The sequence below is a fragment of the Somniosus microcephalus genome, chromosome 28 (genome assembly GCF_052327205.1).
Source record: "Somniosus microcephalus isolate GS21.2 chromosome 28, FLI_Smic_1.0, whole genome shotgun sequence".
Classification (NCBI taxonomy): domain Eukaryota; kingdom Metazoa; phylum Chordata; class Chondrichthyes; order Squaliformes; family Somniosidae; genus Somniosus; species Somniosus microcephalus.
This window is the reverse complement of record NC_141014.1, coordinates 15459252-15479811: the sequence shown is the minus strand read 5'-3', so window position 1 is coordinate 15479811 and position 20560 is coordinate 15459252. Positions and strand designations below refer to the sequence as shown.

The window sequence follows — 20560 nt, the reverse complement described above, 5'->3', positions numbered from 1 at the left end:
TTCCAAGGAGGTGACTGTGAATAGAGAGTTTACTGCATAAAGCTCAAAAGTGTGTTCCAAATTCTGAAGGCTCCAGCTTCTAACATTGGAAAGTGAACAGTTGTGAAATGGTACCTTTTATACCACTTTTGCAGTTGTCACCTATTCAGAGCAATGGAGAGTCATTGAAAACCTGACCTACTTACCTGACGTGATGCCCGAGCGCCGTGAAACTCATCAAAAAACTGGAAAAATGGTAAGTACAGGAAACTTTGTGATATCCGGGACCGGCGTGGTGCCGATCTATCAAAACTGCCGGACATACAAAGTTAATGTTGAAGCATACGGAGGTTTTCATCTCTGTATCTGACAACAAACACTGTTGCTTAGCAACAGCTTCTAAAGAGGAAGCTGCAAGCGTCTGTAGCTGAAGCTGTTGCTGTAGCTACAGACTTTGCAGTGCCTGACTGGGGGGAAAAAAAAGAACGAGAACTAAAAAAAACTTATAGAAAACGGCTCCTGATTTTTGCCATTAGATCGAGTATTCCGGACATACAACCTCCGGATAAACCAAAGTTTCCTGTAGACGGTAAATTGCTATTTAAGTACCTTTTAACAACCTCTTCACTATTTCAGTTGGCTCACCCGCAATAGTGTCGGGTCTGTGAAGCGCAGGCAGACCCGACAGTTGGGAAACTGACACAGAGGCGGGTTCACAGCGGGCTTCTGACCAGCTGTCAATCTTTTAGATTTTGACAGTGGACCCGCTTCTGAACCCGCTGTCTGAGCGCCGGCAAGATTCCGGCCTTTGTATTAATAATACATCCATCGTAAAAAATAAAATTCAAAGTGCAGCAAGTAGAATTATAATTCCGTACTTGGTCACAGCACACAGTGTTACAACAAGTGGTGCAGCTGGGAGACTGGAGACTGAAGTGCTACAGTGTCACCGCCGGTGGGTGGTGTAATTTAGACTGGCAAAACCCATTATAAATTTGTCAGCTTCTCGCCTGAGTCAGAAAGTTGTGTGTTTGTCCTACTCCAGAGACACAAATTACGATAAAAGTTGGGTTTTCAAGTAAAAGGCTTGTGTGGTAGTTTTTTAAAGTTCCAACCTAGTCTTCAGAAAATATTATTACATTGTGTCTCATCTGTTAGGATATGGTCCACACTGGAGAAATGGAATTGGCTTTCAAGGCATTACTGATATTGAAATTATTCCTGAGGAATAGTGACAACATGCTGCCGACCTCTGACCTGCTTCGACCACGACTACTCCAGATATTACAAAGGTTCACAATAGAAAACAATACACAGCCTTCCAAAGGTAAGTAGTAACATAGGGGTGCAGGTACTGTAAGGAAAGGGTTAATCTTTATATTGTAGTAATAGTAACCTATAGCTTTTGCCTGTTAATTGAGGAAGTATTAGTCAATTTAGATGCAGTGACCACTGAATTGTTGAATTAAAACTGACCTTAAAGCAATGGTCAGTTTAGACATTCCAGTGCATCTATTTCAGAGAGCTTTAATTAGTTGATAACAAGTTCTACAAAAGGAAACAGCTGAGACTACATACAGGCAGAGAAGCTCCCTTTTTTCATTCATTAGAAGGAAGGCCTTGAAGATAAGGAGATAAGGAATAATAAGGGGAAAAAAACACTAGTGGGCGTAGTCTATAGGCCTCCGAACAGTTGCAACTCTGTTGGACGGAGTATCAATCAGGAAATAGTTGAGGCTTGTAATAAGGGAACATCTATAATTATGGGGGATTTTAACTATCATATTAATTGGACAAATCAAATTGGGCAGGGCTGCCTTGAGGATGAGTTCATTGAGTGTATTAGGGATGGGTTTCTTGAGCAGTATGTAACTGAACCGACCAGGGGGCAAGCAACCTTAGATCTGGTCCTGTGTAACGAGACAGGATTAATTAAAAATGTCCTAGTAAAGGATCCCCTTGGAATGAGTGACCATAACATGGTTGAATTCCATATTCAATTAGAGGGTGAGAAGGTTGGATCTCAAACAAGCGTGCTAAGCTTGAATAAAGGAGACTATGAAGGTATGAGAGCGGAATTGAGTAGAGTGGATTGGGAAAATAGATTAAAGGGTAAGACGATACATGATCAGTGGTGTACATTTAAGGAGTTATTTTACATCTTCCAAAAAATATATATTCCACTGAGGAAAAAAGGGTGTAAAAGAAAAGACAGCCATCCGTGGCTAAGTAAAGAAATTAAGGATAGTATTCGACTAAAAACAAGGGCATATAAGGTAGCCAAATCTAGTGGGAGGATAGAGGATTGGGAAAACTTTAAAAGACAGCAAAAAATAACAAAAAGATTGATTAAGAAAGGGAAGATAGATTATGAAAGTAAATTAGCAAAAAATATAAAAACAGATAGTAAGAGTTTTTATAGTTATATAAAAAGAAAAAGGGTGGCTAAAGTAAATGTTGGTCCCTTAGAGGATGAGACCGGGAAACTAATGGTGGGAAATATGGAGATGGCAAAAACACTGAATGAATATTTTGTATCAGTCTTTACAGTAGAGGACACTAAGAATATCCCAACACTGGACAAACGGGGCTATAGGGGGGGGAGGAGCTAAACACGATCAAAATCACTAAGGAAGTGGTACTTGGTAAAATAATGGGACTCAAGGCGCATAAATCACCTGGACCTGATGGCTTACATCCTAGGGTCTTGAGGGAAGTGACGGTAGGGATTGTGGATGCATTGGTAATAATTTTCCAAAACTCTCTGGACTCAGCAGACTGGAAAACTGCTAATGTAACACCCTGCTAATGTAACACCCTTATTTAAAAAGGGCAGTAGACAGAAGGCTGGAAACTATAGACCGGTTAGCCTAACATCTGTGGTAGGTAAAATTTTGGAGTCCATTATTAAGGAGACAGTAACAGGACATTTGGATAATAATTTAATAGGACAAAGTCAGCATGGTTTTATGAAGGGGAAGTCATGTTTGACAAATTTGCTGGAGTTCTTTGAGGAAGTAACATATAGGGTGGATAAAGGGGAACCAGTGGACGTAGTGTATTTAGACTTCCAAAAGGCATTTGACAAGGTGCCACACAACAGATTATTGCTTAAGATAAAAAATCACGGGATTGGGGGTAATATTCTGGCATGGATAGAGGATTGGCTATCTAACAGAAGGCAGAGAGTTGGGATAAATGGTTCATTCTCAGACTGGCAATCAGTAACAAGTGGTGTTCCGCAGGGGTCAGTGCTGGGTCCCCAACTCTTTACAATCTATATTAACGATTTGGAGGAGGGGACCGAGTACAATCTATATTAACGATTTGGAGGAGGGGACCAAGTGTAACATATCAAAGTTTGCAGATGATACTAAGATGGGAGGGAAAGTAGTGAGTGAGGAGGACATAAAAAACCTGCAAGGGGACATAGACAGGCTAAGTAAGTGGGCAGAGATTTGGTAGATGGAATACAATGGCCCAGTAATTCCATTCCAAACGCGTGAGTACGGTTGGGGTACTCACGCGTTTGGCCGGAGGAAATGCCGGTTTTCAGCATGCACAGCGCATGCGGAGAAAACCGGCATTTCCAGTCCTCTGAACGAAGGGGTTCAGAGGCACAGCACGTGCGACTGCACAGGCAGCGCTTGCGCAGTGAACTTCGCCGGTTTCATTCATGCTTTCAGTGAGGTTAAGTCCTTGCAACTTACACATGAAAAAAGCATGTGTAAAGTTGCTCCAGAGGCTGCGGAGGAAGATATATTTTATCGTGGAGCTTCTGAAAGGCAATATTTTTGTTTGGGAAAGGGAGGAAAGTTATTTTAAGAAATGCTGAGGTAAGTTTTAAAGTTTAAATTTTTTTTTTTTTTAAACGGGTTTTCAGTACTGTAGGTAGAAGGAGCAATTGTGGCTGTGTGAATTGAATGTGAAAATGAGTGTTCTAAAATGAGTAATGTAACATTTCCAACACTTTTAAGAAAGAAACTTTTCATCAGTAATAAGTAATTATGTATGTATGTCCGCATATATTCCTTTATGTATATGTATGTATGTTTTATATTCCTTTACTTATGTGTATGAATGTATGTTTTTAATTATGATTTTCCAATAAGTTACTTTCTCTGAAAGTCATAATTAAATACATACATTCATACACATAAGTAAAGGAATATATACATACACGCAAAGGAATATATACAGACATACATACATAATTACTTAAAAGAATATATTACTGATGAAAAGTTTCTTTCTTAAAAATGTTGGTCATTTTTACATTTAATAAACACAGCAAATTCAATTCACATAGCCACAATTGATCCTTCTACCTACAGTACTGAAACCCCGTTTTAAAAAACAAAAATAAACTTTAAAACTTACCTCAGCATTTCTTAAAATAACTTTCCTCCCTTTCCCAAACAAAAATATTGCCTTTCAGAAGCTCCACGATAAAAAATATCTTCCTCCGCAGCCTCTGGAGCAACTGTACTCATGCTTTTTTCATGTGTAAGTTGTAAGGACTTAACCTCACTGAAAGCATGAATGAAACCGGCAAATTTTACTGCGCACGATCTGCCTGTACAGTCACGCGCGTTCTGCCTCTGAACCCCTTCGTTCAGAGGACAGGAAATGCCGGTTTTCCCCGCATGCGCGCTGTGCATGCTGAAAACCGGCATTTCCTCTGGCCAGACGCGTGAGTACCCCAACCGTACTCGCGCGTTTGGAAGGGAATTACTGGGCCAACATTTTACATGTCAATAAAATGAAAAATTTAACAATTGCACGATTTGCCCCCTCGCATCTGCGACTGAGGGTCCAAGGAGGTGCATTGCGCAAGAGGTCATCGTCGTACGTATCCTCACACTGTTCCCTTTCGGGAACTGTATGAAGTGGTGGAAGGATTTCTGGCCACGTTAACACTCCTTCCGTGACCATAACCATCTTCATACCAGCCATTAGGGTGGTTAGTCCTATGGCGCGAGGGTTTTACGGGCTCCCACAACCCATCCGAGGGGGGGGCGCCACCCACACCCGCGGACGCAAGTATCCCGCTGGATGTCCACCCAGAATTTATAGTTGGAGCTCCGACTCCACTTGCCGGGACTGGCTGGAGCGGGGTTTGAAACCCCACTCCTTCTGGCCCAGCGGCGGGGATCCTACCGCTACGCAAAAGGCCCACTCCGCGCAAAAGATGACACCCTTACGTTTCCTGCACCTTTTCCCTCCCCGTGACTGGAGCCCTATGCTGCCACTTGAAAGACCAAGCTATCATCTGTCCTTTTTGCGGCGCCTTGGACTTCTCATTGCCAATGATGAGCAGGCGCTGCACCTCCACCTCATTGAGGAGATTGCTGAGGTCATCATCAGTTCAATTGTGAGTTCTTTTAATGCCGTGAATTGTGCTCATTCCAGCCATTTCACGTTGCTAATCTGAGTGGGCCTTTGACGTAGCGGTAGCATCCCCGCCGCTGGGCCACACCGCGTAGGGTTTCGAACCCCACTCCAGACAGTCCCGGCAAGTGGAGTCGGAGCTCCGGCTCTAAATTCTAGGTAGACATCCAGTGGGATATTTGCGTCCGTGGGTGTGGGTGGCCCCCCCCCCGCTCGTATAGGTTGTGGGAGCCCGTAAAACCCTCCCGCCACAGGACTAACCACCCTAATGGCTGGTACAAAGATGGTTACAGTCACGGAAGGAGCGTTAATCACGGCCAGAAATCCTTCCACCGCTTCATACCGTTCCCCAAAGGGAACAGTGTGAAGACACGTACGACGACGACGTTGCTAATTAAATAAATGGAATAAAAAAATGCTTTCAGGGCTTTTAAAAGTCCTGAAATCGCTTTAATTCTGTTTAAAACTACTTCAGATTCTTCAAAATAATTTAAACGTTTTTAAAAGTTTATAAAAGTTACCAAAAGCTTCTTAAAAATACAAAAAACCTATTGAAAATGCTGCTCTACATGTAAAAATGCTTTGCAGCTTGTGAGAAGCATTGGGGGCATGTCCTTTTAAAATGAGACCTCAAGGGGCGTGTCTCACTTGCACAGCGCGCTCCAGGCTTCGCGCTGGCTGCACTCCTGGGCGGCGTGACGTCAGACGCTGCCCGGGAGTCAACATCTTAAAACAGCAATTCCAGGCGTCCCTGAAGCTCAACGGCCGGCGCGTCGGGTAAGTGCATATCGGGGGCTTGCACGCGCGGCAAGCCCCCGACCCGAATTACTGCCCCATTACTGGAAAGTGTGAGGTTATGCACTTTGGCAGGAAAAATCGTAGAGCAAGTTATTATCTTATTGGCAAGAAACTGGAAAGTACTGAAGTACAAAGGGATCTGGGGGTCCTGGTGCACGAAACTCAAAAGGTTAGTATGCAGGTGCAGCAAGTGATTACGAAAGCCAATGGAATGTTGGCTTTCATTGCTAGGGGGATAGAATATAAAAATAGGGAGGTATTGCTTCAGTTGTACAAGGTATTGGTGAGACCGCACCTGGAATACTGCGTACAGTTTTGGTGTCCATACTTAAGAAAAGACATACTTGCTCTCGAGCCAGTACAAAGAAGGTTCACTCGGTTAATCCCGGGGATGAGGGGATGGACATATGAGGAGAGGTTGAGTAGATTGGGACTCTACTCATTGGAGTTCAGAAGAATGAGAGGCGATCTTATTGAAACATATAAGATTGTGAAGGGGTTGGATCGGGTGGATGCGGGGAGGATGTTCCCAATGATGGGTGAAACTAGAACTAGGGGGCATAGTCTTAGAATAAGGGGCTGCTCTTTCAAAACTGAGATGAGGAGGAACTACTTCACTCAGAGGGTGGTAGGTCCATGGAATATGCTGCCCCAAAAAGCTGTAGAAGCTACATCATTACAGAAATTTAAAACAGAAATAGACAGTCTCCTAGAAGTAAAGGGAATTAAGGGTTACGGGGAGCGGGCAGGAATTTGGACATGAGTCTAGGTTCGGATCGGACATGGCCCTGTGGGTAGCGGAGCGGGCCCAGGGGCCGTGTAGCCTGATCCTGCTCCTATTTCGTGTGTCTAATTCTGTTAGATTCAGGAGATGGTTCTGTGATAGGGGATTGGCGGTTAGGATCAGATCAGCCATGATCTTATTGAATGGCGGAGCAGGCTCGAGGGGCCGATTGGCCTACTCCTGCTCCTATTTCTTATGTTCGTATACCTGAGAGAGACCATAGACCTGGAAATGAAAACAGAAAATGCTGGAAATACTCAGCAGGTTAGGCAGCATCTGTGGAGAGAGAAACCGAGTTAACGTTTCAGGTCGATGACCCTTTGTCAGAACTGGAAAAAGCTGGAGATGGAACAGGTTTTTAAGCAAGAAAGGGGGGAGGGGAGGAAAGAACAAAAGGGAAGGTCTGTGATAGGATAAGATTAAGAGGAGGACACAAAGACCCTGCAAAGGGATATAGACAGGTTAAGTGAGTGGGCAATAAGGTGGCAGATGGAGTATAATGTGGGGAAATGTGAGGTTATTCACTTTGTTAGGAAGAATAGAAAAACAGAATATTTTTTAAATGGTGAGAAACTATTAAATGTTGGTGTTCAGAGAGATTTAGGTGTCCTCGTACAGGAAACACAGAGAGTTAGCATGCAGGTACAGCAAGCAATTAGGAAGGGAAATGGCATGTTGGCCTTTATTGCAAGGGAGTTGGAGCACAAGAGTAAGGAAGTCTTACTACAATTGTACAGGGCCCTTGGTGAGACCACACCTGGAGTACTGGGCACAGTTTTGGTCTCCTTATCTAAGGAAGGATATACTTGCCTTCGAGGCGGTTCATTAGACTAATCCCTGGGATGAGAGGATTGTCTTATGAAGAGAGATTGAGTAGATTAGGCCTAATACTCTTTGGAATTTAGAAGAATGAGAGGTGATCTCATTGAAACATATAAGATTCTGAGGGGGGATCGACAGGGTAGATGCTGAGAGGTTATTTCCCCTGGCTGGAGAGTCCAGAACTAGGGGGCATAGTCTCAGCATAAGGGGTCGGCCTTTTAAGTCTGAGACGAGGAGGAACTTCACTCAGAGGGTTGTGAATCTTTAGAATTCTCTGCCTCAAAAGGCTGTGGATGCTCAGTCCTTGAGTACATTCAAGGTTGAGATCGATAGATTTTTGGACTCACGGGGAATCAAGGGATTTGGGGATCGGGCAGGAAAGTGGAGTTGAGGTCGAACATCAGCCATGATTTTATTGAATGGTGGAGCAGGCTCGAGGGGCCAGATGGCCTACTCCTGCTCCTAATTCTTATGTTATGTTCTTGCAGCAATAAGAATTATTTTTGGCAAAACAAAAATTAGGAAAGTGAATAAAACCTGTATATTGTAAGAAATGAATACTCTGAAGTGATTTAAAGGCTGAAGGAGGTTATTTTGGTGAAAGGTTGAAAAGAGGTGCTAAAGGGGTGTAGTGCTAATAAGACACGCCTGTTTGAAAGTCTGGTTTTAGCATGCAATTTTGGTCCTAATTGCTGATTACCATAATTTGAACTTGCCTGGAGGTGCTGAAACAGACATCTGCAGGTTTTAGCACTCGAACGCTGATTAGACGCAATTTTTGTAGACCAGTATATGTGGGCTCCATGCACCCACTTGCACTGAAGGTATGGAACGCGCCGGCAGACACACAGCGGCAGGTTTCAGGATGGCTCGGGGACCGAGTGAGCGGGCGCACAGTTTCTCGGACATGGCACTGGAGGTTCTGGTGGTGGAGGGATACCCTGTACCCGCAGGGGGAAGGAGCCCACCTCGCCCTCGTGTCCCTCTCTCCTGCAGCAGCTGGTGCGGCTCTGCCTGGCCTCATGTCCTCCTCCCATTCCTCCTGCAGCCCAAGGGAGACTCCTAGCAAGTTACTCATGACCAAGTACTCCCTTTCTCCTGGTGACTCCTATAAGATGTCCAATAAGGTAGAGTAGCACAACACACTCTTTTTAGGTGAAGTCCTCAGAGAATTTCCAGAATAAATGCTGATAGAGTGTTGGTGAAGTCTTGACAAAGGGGCAATTTTAACCTTAAAAAAAAGTGTCAGTTGGAGTCGTGTGGGAAGTTAGAAAGTGTTAGGAATCTGAATCCTGACCAGAATCCACCTTGAACTCTCGCACTTCCGGTATTACTGGGGTGGGGTTGGGGCAGGGGGCAGCCAAACCGCTCCCAGGAGGTGGGTTGTCTATTTAAATATTATGAGGCTGGAAGCCTCTGCTTTAAGCTCCATTTTGAATTGAACTTTAGTTGGTCAAGTTTTTGCAGGCTTCGTGAAACCTGGCAGCAAGGTGAGGACTGCTGGATCCAGGAAGTGAGTGCCTTTTAACTTACCTCCTGGATCTAGGGTTCCTGCCTAACCCACCATGTCCTTCACACTACCCCAGGCCTCCGATGCCCCCCACGAGGCCTCTCCCCGCAGCCCCCCCCCCCTCCCCCCACCAAGCTCCTCCGGCCCCGGATCATCACCTAACAACCCCCCCCCCCCCATGCTGATACCGGCCCCGGATATCTTCCAACCCCCCACTCCTCCAGCCGCATGATCCCTCCCTCCTCTCTCTGGTCTAGTGCTGCTGGCCTACCAGCCTGGAGCCAGCCAGCCCCTCAATCTGGCTGGCTGCAGGTGGGAAACAGAGGTTTCCCATGCAAGTCAGGCCCTGCCATTAAATTCGGCAGGGCCTGTGGGAAACCTGCCTTCCCCATTAAAATCCTGGCCACAGTGTCTCAAAGTCTCCCGATGTGTTTCAAAAGTCCACTTTAAACCTCCAGCAGCAAGTTGACAGTAAAAGGTGATAGAACTTTAAGTAGCACTCGAAATTCTCTGTAATGACTTGTTTACTCCCAGTCAGATGTTTGTTGTTAGGAGAGGGCATTGCGTCAAGTGCTGTCCACCAAAATGCCGTGCAGCCTCCTTAATGAGCGCTAGCAGGCAATTTAAGTGGCAATCAGCCCCTCGTCGATCCCCTAGGCGGCTGTTCTAGCGCAGGCTTCAACTCCTTTACCAAGGTGGCGTCTTGTGCTAAACCAAGGGGGGTGATTTTACCAAAGGGGGCGCGTTGGAGGCGGGACTGCTGCTTGTCGGGTTTTAGTCCCGCCTCCATCGACTTATGGCCGCCCCACGCTATTTTCCCTTGATTGACCTTGTTAAGCCCACCCAGCGGGTTTAGCAGGCCAATTAAGGGGAAGCCAGTTACAGAGAATGTCAGCGTATGACATTTCATCTGTCAAATTGAAGCTGTCAAACACTGACATTCTCTGTTGTTTGATGAGTCCTTGTATTCAAGACTCATCAAACCTCTTTTGTGAGCATAAAGCAGATAGCTGTTGCATCGGAGAATGCAGCAGCCATTCTGTCATCTCTGCCGGTGAGATGCCGGAGTCTCTGGTTCCCCAACTGTTGAAGCCTGCAGGAAGAAACAAAGGTAAGTAAACATTTTCTATCACTTTACACTCACCTCACATACTTACCTCTCCACACTTGCACCCATCACTTACCTCCACAGCACACTTTTGCACCCCGCAGACCCACTGCTCGCCTCGGTGACCCTGGCGGGGTTTCCTGACGTCGGGAAGCCCGCACCTCTATTGGAAAAATGGGGATAATCCTCTTAACTGCCTGTTAACAGGTAGTTAGTGGTTGTAATCCCCTTCCCACCTCCAGGAGACGGGACCCGGCACGGGTTGGCTACTCGGCTCCTGGGAAGATGGCACGGAGGCGGGTTGGGGGCGAGATGGGTACCCGCCCCCAGATTCTGCCATTTTCCCGACAGTCCCGCCTCCCCAGGGCTGGCAAAATCGTCCCTGACGTTTCAGCTCAAGGCCCCATCTTGGCCACCTCGAGGCTCTTTAGCGCCCGAAGGAGCCATTGAAAATCGCCCCCGTATCTCTTCTCGTTCTCCAATTTGCCTTGTGCCTTATAACTATTATCTGCATCCCTCAATCACATTATTCATTTGTATTCACTAGCTGGTACCCTTGATTTTGTATTTATTGCATTGTAGTTTACGAGAATTACCAGTCTTTATATGCTTATATAATCACTCACTTTTTTCCTCTGTTACACAGGAAACAAGAACCTACCTTTAGTACTGGATCTCCTTTCACTAGTACAGATAAAGATTGGAGACCTTGAGGAAATGGGCAGTATGGATTTCAAGCTCCTCTACCATGGTATTATTATTAATGTTATATTGTGCCAAGAAATTTTTTATAGATCGAGAGCTCAGTCAGGCCTCCTTCGTAGGGCTGTACCAATCTTGCTGTCAACCTGGCTTCCAGGAGGTGTACATTGTGGCCAAACATGAATAACCTTTTGATCCACCCCATAAAGACGTATCCTCCTTGCCTCCCTTAATGGCACATTTGTAGAAATGCCACCTTTTTTCCATTTGGATTAGTTGGGGCAGTGTAGAAATTTCAAAAATGGATGCAAAAGCCCAGATTTTGCACCACTGACACAATTTGTTGCTAACCCTAATGCACAAAGCTGGCCCAAATCACACTGAGCTGACGGTGCAATTTTGTAACGTGGTTATTTGAATAATTATCTTGAACTCCCAGAACTGCATTGGTCTTATGCCGGAAGGTAGCCTAATGGGGGATGTGAAAAATCTGTCTAACTGCTCAAATTTAAAGTGATGTGCCCAGTAAAAGATTATTGGCTACATTTAGGGACAAATATATTTTCATTCTTGCCTCGTTCCTTTCTTTCTGTCTTCCCTCTAGCCTTCTGTCTCTCTCTTACCTCCTTCCCTTTTCTCGCTCGTTTCATTCTGTCTCTCTTACTGCTTTTCTACCTCTCACCTCCTGTTCTTCCTTTCTCATATCTTCCCTTTGTGTTTCTCACCTTTCCCTTCTGTCTGTAGCTTCTCCCTCTCTTCCCTCCCTTCTGTGTCTATCTCTCTTTCCTTTGAGTTGGTCTCTCCGCTCTTTCCCTTCTGTGTCTGTTCTCTCACTTCTCACCTTTCCAGCTCCTCTTCTCTCCTTGTGTCTTTCTCCTTCCATTCTTTCAGTCTCTCTTCCATCTGTCTCCCTCTCTCTCTCACTTCATTCATTTCTGTCTCTTGCATTTCCTTTCCCTCTGTGTTTTTCTTCTCTTCCCATCTTTCTATCTCTCTTTTTCTATCTTTGTGTATATCTGTCTTCTTCCTTTCTTTCTCTCTCTCTTTCTTTGGTCCACTTTATTTTTCTGGTTCATTCTTTCTCCTTTTTCTAGTTTTTAAAAAAAAATTATTCATTCACCGGATGTAGGCATCGCTGGCAAGGCCAGCATTTATTGCCCATTCTTAGTTGCACTTGAGAAGGTGGTGATGAGCTGCCTTTTTGAGCCACTGCAGTCTGTGAGGGGAAGTTATTCCCACAGTGCTGTTAGGGAGGGAGTTACAGGATTTTGACCCAGCGATAATGAAACAACGGCGATATATTTCCAAGTCAGGTTGGTGTGTGTCTTGGAGAGGAACTTGCTCTTCTAGGTGGTAGAAGCCCCAAGTTTGGGAGGTGCTGCCGAAGAAGCCTTGGCGAGTTGCTGCAGTGCATCTTGTAGATGGTACACACTGTAGCCACGGTGCGCCGGTGGTGGAGGGAGTGAATGTTTAAGGTGGTGGATGGGGTGCCAATCAAGTGACCTACTTTGTCCCTGATGGTGTCGAGCTTCTTAAGTGTTGTTGGAGCTGCACTCATCCAGGCAAGCGGAGAGTATTCCATCACACTCCTGATTTGTGCCTTGTAGATGGTGGAAAGGCTTTGGGGAGTCTGGAGGGGAGACACTCACCGCAAAATACCCAGTCTCTGACCTGCTCTTGTGGCTAGTCCAGTTAAGTTTCTGGTCAATGGTGACCCCCCGCAAGGATGTTGATGGTGGGGGATTCGGCGATGGTTATGCCATTGAATGTGAAGGGGAGGTGGTTAGATTCTCTTGTTGGAGATGGTCATTGCCTGGCACTTGTGTGGCACGAATGTTACTTGCCACTTATCAGCCCAAGCCTGATGTCCAGATCTTGCTGCATGCAGGCATGGGCTGCTTCATTATCCGAGGTGTTACGAATGGAACTGAGCTGAACACTGAACAGGTTTGTTTGCCTTTCTCCTGTTTTGCTTCTCTTTCTTCTCTCCTGCTTCTCATCCTCCTACTTTTCTCAGCCCATGAGTTTCTCTCCCATTTCTCTTTTGTGCATTTCTCTCCCTTTTTCCTGCTCTTTCCTGTTATTTCTGCTTTTTTCTCCCTCTTGTTTCTGCTTATTTCTCTGCTATTACAAAGTTACAAAGGGTCATAGACAGATTGATTGAGTGGGGGAAACTGTGGCAAATGGAGTTCAATGTGGGGAAGTGTGAGGTCATCGTTTTGGTTCCAAGAAAGACAAATCGGAGTATTTTCTAAATGGTGAGAAGCTAGAAACTGTGGAGAGGCAAATGGATTTGGGTGTTCAGGTACAGTAATCACCAAAAGCCAGTGGTTAGGTACAAAAAGCAATCAAAAAGTCTAATGGAATGTTATCTGAAGGGGGCTGGAATGCAAAGGGGAGGATTGTATAGCACCTTTGCGTTCAGTTCTGGGCACCGCACCTCAGGAAGGATATATTGGACTTGGAGGGAGTGCCATGCAGATTCACCAGAATGATACTGGGGGTTAAAGGATTAAATTATGAGGACAGATTGCATAAACTTGGCTTGTATTCCCTCGAATTTAGTGGATTGAAGGTTGAGCTAATCGAGGTGTTTAAAATGATTCTATAGGGTCGATAAAGAGAATCATTTTTCTCTGGTGGGGAAGTCCAAAACAAAAGGGCACAATCTTAAAATTAGAGCCAGGCTTTTCAGGAGTGAAATCAGGAAGCACTTCTTCACAAAAAGGGTAGTTGAAATCTGGAACTTTCACAGAACTTCACAGAAACCCCACAGTGCAGATAGAGGCCATTTCGGCCCATCGAGCCTGCACCGACACATATCCCCCCGATCCCCGTAACCCCTACACCAACACATATCCCACCCTATCCCTGTAACCCCATGTATTTAATCCCCCTAACACTAAGGGTCAATTTATCATAGCCAATCAACCTAACCCGCACATCTTTGGACTGTGGGAGGAAACCGGAGCACCCGGAGAAAACCCACGCAAACACGGGGAGAATGTGCAAACTCCACACAGACAGCCGCCCGAGGCCGGATTCGAACCCAGGTCTCTGGCGCTGTGAGACAACAGTGCTAACCACTATGCCACCGTGCTGCCCTAAAACTTTCTCCCCTAAAAGGCTGTGGAATGCTTCGTCAGTCGAAGCTTTCAGGACTGAGGTCGATAGATTTTTGTTAGGTATAAGGGTATAAAGGGACTTGGGCCAAATGCAAGTAAAATGGGGTTGCGGTACTGATCAGCCATGATCTACCTGAATGGCGGAACAGGCTCGAGGGGCTGAATGCCGACTCCTTTTCCTATGTTCCAAATAAATATTGGCAAGGACGCCAGGAGCACTCCTTTGCAGTTCTTTAAATAGCATCATGGGATCTTTTACACATACCTGAGAAGACAGATTCTCGGTGAGGTTATTCACTTTGGTAGGAAAATAGAAAACAGAATATTTTTTAAATGGTGAGAGACTATTTAGGGGCCCTCATACAAGAAACACAGAGAGCATGCAGGTACAGCAAGCAATTAGGAAGGCAAATGGCATGTTGGCCTTTATTGCAAGCAGTTTGGAGTACAAGAGTAAGGAAGCCTTGCTAAAATTGTACAGGGCTTTGGTGAGACCACATCTAGAGTACTGTGCACAGTTTTGGACTCCTGATCTGAGGAAGGATATACAGGAAACTCTCTTAACCGGCACCTAAATATCCGGAAACCTCTCTTAACCGGCAAAATTCAGGAGTAGGTTCAGGTAAGTTTTACTATATATTAGTGGCCGTGTAACCGGGGTTCCCGGATCTGTGGCCGTGTAACCGGGGTTTCTGCACCTGTGGCCGTGTAACCGGGACTCCTGCACAAGTGCCGTGTAACCGGGGCTCCTGCACCTGTGGCCATGTATGGGGCTCTCGTACCTTGGTAAGTATACGTCTCTGTAATCCGGGCTTTTTGATCAACAGGCACCACGCCGGTGCCGGAGAAAAAAGAGTTTCCTGTACTTGCCTTGGAGGCGGTGCAACAAAGGTTCACTGGATTGATTCCTGGGATGAGAGGGTTGACCTATGAGGAGAGATTGAGTAGATTGGGATATACTCTCTGGACTTTAGAAGAATGAAAGGTGATCTCATTGAAACATATAAGATTCTGAGGGGGTGCCACAGGGTAGCTGCTGAGAGGTTGGCCGCAATTTACCCTACCGAGGCAGGCGATGTTGGTGGCGGGTCTCGGCCCCGCTGCAGTCTCCATCCCGGCCTCTGAAATGACTTTCCAATGATTGGGCTTGTTAAGCCCGCCCAGCGAGTTTCCCGGCCAATTGAAGGAAGCTGGTTTGATGACGTAATTTATGACGCGTCATCAGCCAGTTTCCTTAAAGGGGCCATGCCCAAATTTACTTTGACAGCTGTGCTGTCCGTGTTCTACAGCATTGAGGTGCTGCAAACACTGACAAGCTCTGCGCAGGGCTGCACCCAGGTTCTCCCAATGCTTACGGAGGGAGTCGCAGCACACAGGGAGGTCCTCTTCCCTTCCCATAGACGGAAGAGACCTCCTAAGGGGATCAACACAGCCTGGTTGCATATTACACAGGAGGGCACAAGTAGGGATGTTGTCAGGAGGACCAGGCTGCAGTGGTGAAAACCTTTCAATGATCTCGGTAGATCATGCAACATTAGTACGAAGCCACACTCAACCTCATCCTGCTGTGCCACTCATCACATCCCCATCACTCTGCCTTCCCTACCCTACTTGCGCGCATCCTTACTCACACCAACTTACCTTGCACCTCCACCCATCCCTCTTTCTATCTACATTATCACATCTCCATCTCACTATCCACCCCTCATACTCACCCTCATCCTAGTGCAATCATACCAACTAACAACACACAAGGGTAGGCACTTGGGTGTTTTATGCAATGTTCATGTAAAGTTTCTGTTAAGGTGGTGACAAACATTGAAATCTTTATTTTGAACACTTTGCGTTCTTGGACAGATTTGTATGCACCTTTGGGAGTGGCTTAGTGAATTGTGAGACGTAACGGTACCCCCGCAATGCTGACGCGTGTGAAAGGAATGGCTTGGGCATTGTAGGGATGCTTTATGTTGTTGGTGTGGGGTGTTGTCAACCTGGAGCATCATGTGGAAGCCAGGGTGTACAGCGTCAAGTGAAGTAAATGTGGCCATGGTGAGGCCATCCCTGGCCTCCCGGGCAGCAATGTGGCCGGGTGCTGATGCTCCCTGTCCTGTGCAGCATCAGGTGATTGTGGAGAAGGTTGGTGTTTTTGTTGGTGCGCCTGGTGAGTCTGGTGTTGGGGCTGATCGTGGTGGGATTCTGAGGACCAAGGTGAGAGAGTTTCAAGGGCACCCATGCTGATGGAATAGATGGCAGATGAAGTAGAGATGACAGAAGCGATCTGTCAATGGTGGGAGAGGTAATGAGGTCAGACTGGATGGAGACTAGTGTAAAGTCTTGCAGCATTCTGAATCAGTAATGGAAATACAGTTTAGAGAAGCTAGTAAAGGGAAGATATCTGATTCTGCTGAGAGCTTTGACTTGACATTTGAAGCTGTCAACTCATCAGCTGATTCAGTGGCCAATGACCTCCCGCCTCAGCTTCACAAACGAGGTCGAGGCACAGTGGGAAACCGGTGGGTGACTTGTCAAATCCAAAAAGCTGGTGAAAAACCATTGCTAAGTGGCCACTAATGATTTTAATTGCCTCCCCCGCCATTGCCTCAGGTCTGCTCAGCACTGGCAGACCCGACATCGGGAAAATTCAGTGTGCGCGTTTTGACAGCTGTCAATCATTTTAAGTTTAACAGCTGACCCGCCACCCATCCTATGCCCACTGAACGCTGGCAAAATTCCGGCCATTGTTTCCCCTGGCTGGAGAGTCATGGGGGAAAAAAATTTGTTATCGCCCATTTTGGGGTGCTAATATCGGCTGGTCAAAGGTTTAGCGCCCAGCGTAACTTATTGCCTCCGACTGCAAAATTCGCCTCTATCGCCCCTGCAGGTGATTTGAGCGCTAAATCTGGCGCTACACACCTCTCAAGGCGCAAACGTCAGGGAGCGAGGCACTACCTCAGAACGCTACCGAAGCTCAGGCGATGCCAATTACCATGGAAGCCAGACAGACTGGCGCCATCCAGTTCTTAAAGGGGAGGGGCCATCTTGCTGGCCAGCTCATTGCAGCCTTGAATCTCGGCCTGGAGAGACCTCAAAAGCAATTACGTTGGAAGCACTAATGGATAGGCCCAGGGAAAGAGCTCAGCGCTTAGGAACCTCAAAAGTGGTGCTAAGGACCAAAACTCGTTAGGACAGCATTAAAACCAAAAATTTTGACGACAAGAAAAGGCAGGAAGCTCCTGCCTTTAAATAGCGCTCCCCCAGCATCTTCCCGACTTGAAAACCTTCCCCATTACCTGTAGTTCCTAGCGGCAGGCGCTAAGGTAGGGGGCGCGACTCAATATCCAGTCTGGGGCGCTACGGGGGCATTGCACGCTTGACTGACGTCATAATCTGCTGGCGCAGGAGATCGTGGAGGTATTGTTTAGCACCGCTGCAAAAGGACTGGTCAATTTCGCGAGCACCACTAAAATTGCCGCGCTCAGGCGCTAAGTTCCTAGCGCCCCGTTAGCGCCCTCCGGAGGTGCTAATCAACTGAATTTTTCCCCCTAGAGCCCTTTTTTTTTTATTCGCTTATGGGATCTGGGCGTTACTGACAAGGCCAGCATTTATTGCCCATCCCTAATTGCTCTTGAGAAGGTGGTGAGCTGCTTTCTTGAATCGCTGCAGTTCGTGTGTTGAAGGTACTCCCACAGTGCTGTTAGGGAGGGAGTTCCAGGATTTTGACCCAGCGACGATGAAGGATCGGCGATATACTTCTAAATAAGGATGGTGCATGACTTGGAGGGGAACTTGGAGGTGGTGGCGTTCCCATGCGCCTGCTGCCCTTGTCCTTCTAGGTGGAAGCGGTCGTGGGTTTGGGAGGTGCTGCCGAAGAAGCCTTGGTGAGTTGCTGCAGTGCATCTTGTAGATGGTACACACTGCAGCCACGGTACGCCGGTGGTGGAGGGAGTGAATGTTTAAGGTGGTGGATGGGGTGCCAATCAAGTGGGCTGCTTTGTCCTGGACGGTGTCGAGCTTCTTGAGTGTTGTTGCAGCTGCACTCATCCAGGCAAGTGGAGAGTATTCCATCACACTCCTTACTTGTGCCTTGTAGATGGTGGAAAGGCTTTGGGGAGTCAGGAGGTGAGACACCCGCCACAGAATACCTAGCCTCTGACCTGCTCTTGTTGCCACAGTATTTATGTGGCTGGTCCAGTTAAGTTTCTGGTCAATGGTGACCCCCAGGATGTTGATGGTGGGGGCATAGTCACAGGATAAGGGGTCAGCCATTTAAGACTGAGTTGAGGAGGAATTTCTTCACTCAGAGGGTTGTGAATCTTTGGAATTCTCTACCCGAAAGGGCTGTGGATGTTGAATCGTTGAGTATATTCAAGGCTGAGATAGATAGATTTTGAGAATCAAGGGAAATGGAGATCGGGCGGGAAAGTGGAGTTGATGTAGAAGATCGGCCATGATCTTATTGAATGGCGGGGCAGGCTCGAGGGGCTGTATGGCCTACTCCTGCTCCTCTTACTTATGTGCTTAAGTTCCCCTTTCTGACCTCTCTGCCTGCCCTCTTCCCTCTCTTTCCATCTTTCCCCATCCTCTGTGCCCCTCCCCATGCTATTCCTCCATCTCCTCCCCCCAACTCTCTCTTCCCCAGTCCCTATCGCCTCTCCTTCTCATCTCTATCTCAAAGTATTTATATCACTGGCTTCCCTTTCCCCTCTACACCCATTCTTGCCCCCTATCTTTGCAGTTTTACCACAGCCCTGGTCCAATGATTTTCCATAGAAACATAGAAGATAGGAGCAGGAGTAGGCCATTTGGCCCCTCAAGCCTGCTCCGCCATTCAATGCGATCGTGGTTGATCATCCAAATTCAGTACCCGGTCCCTGCTTTCTCCCCATACCCCTTGATCCCTTTAGCCTTAAGAAATATATCCAACTCCTTCTTGAATATACTTAATGTATTGACCTCTACTGCCTTCTGTGGTAGAGAATTCCACAGGTTCACCACTCTCTGGGTGAAGAAATTCCTCCTCATTTCTGTCCTAAATGGCTTACCCCTTATCCTTAGACTGTGACCCCTGGTTCTGGACTCCCCGACCATCGGGAACATCCTTCCTGCATCTAGTCTGTCCAGTCCTGTCAGAATTTTATACGTTTCAATGAGATCCCCTCTCATTCTTCTAAACTCCAGCGAGTACAAGCCCAATCGACCCAATCTCTCCTCATACGTCATTCCTGCCATCCCAGGTATCAGCCTGGTGAATCTTCGCTGAACTCCTTCCATGGCAAGAACATCCTTCCTCAGATAAGGCGACCAAAACTGCACACAATACTTTTTTAGTCAAAAGTTTGTCACTATCCTCCGCCTGCTTCACGACGACATGCAAGCCGTGATCCTGACCAACGGTTCCACCACAGACCCAATTCACGTACGAACCGGGGTCAAGCAAGGCTGTGTCATCGCACCAACGCTCCATCTTGCGTGTAGAGGGCTGTAGAGAGGGCTTTAAACTAATTAGTGGGGGTGGGGGTTTCTAGAGAGCAAATAATAGAAATGACAACAGAGAAGGTCATAGACTTAGGTAACAGTGGGGGAATTAAAAAACAGAATGTGTCAGGAAGGGACAGAAGGTATGGAGTAAAAAGTAAAGTACTAAAAGGGGAAAAAACAGGAACTAAGTGTTACAAAACATATTTGAAAGTTCTTTATCTGAATGCACGTAGCATTCGTAACAAAATGAATGAGTTAACAGCACAAATAACGACATATGGGTATGATCTTGTGGCCATTACAGAAACATGGCTGCAGGGTGACCATGACTGGGAATTAAACATACCAGGTTATTTAACAATCAGGAAGGACAGGCAGGAAGGGAGAGGAGGTGGGGTGGCTATGTTAATAAAGGAAGGAATCACTATAATACAGAGAAATGATACTGGGTCAAAGGAGCAGGATAGTGAAACAGTTTGGGTGGAGATAAGGAATAATAAGGGGAAAAAAACACTAGTGGGTGTAGTCTATAGGCCTCCGAACAGTTGCAACTCTGTTGGACGGAGTATTAATCAGGAAATAGTTGAGGATTGTAATAAGGGAACAGCTATAATGGGGGATTTTAATTATCATATTAACTGGACAAATCAAATTGGGCAGAGCAGCCTTGAGGATGAGTTCATTGAGTGTATTAGGGATGGGTTTCTTGAGCAGTATGTAACTGAACCGACCAGGGGGCAAGCAACCTTAGATTTGGTCCTGTGTAATGAGACAGGATTAATTAAAAATGTCCTAGTAAAGGATCCCCTTGGAATGAGTGACCATAACATGGTTGAGTTCCATATTCAATTAGAGGGTGAGAA

General features: G+C 46.4%; 1 protein-coding gene across 1 annotated transcript in view; it reads left to right on the top strand.

The window, feature by feature from the left end:
• Positions 1–20560, top strand: part of mei1 (meiotic double-stranded break formation protein 1) — a 247894-nt gene that overhangs the window by 182464 nt on the left and 44870 nt on the right. Inside the window, exons 22-23 of the mRNA XM_085969507.1 lie at positions 1138–1306; positions 11039–11143. Coding sequence (XP_085825633.1) covers positions 1138–1306; positions 11039–11143 — 274 coding nt within the window. The remainder of the gene's footprint in view (positions 1–1137; positions 1307–11038; positions 11144–20560) is intronic.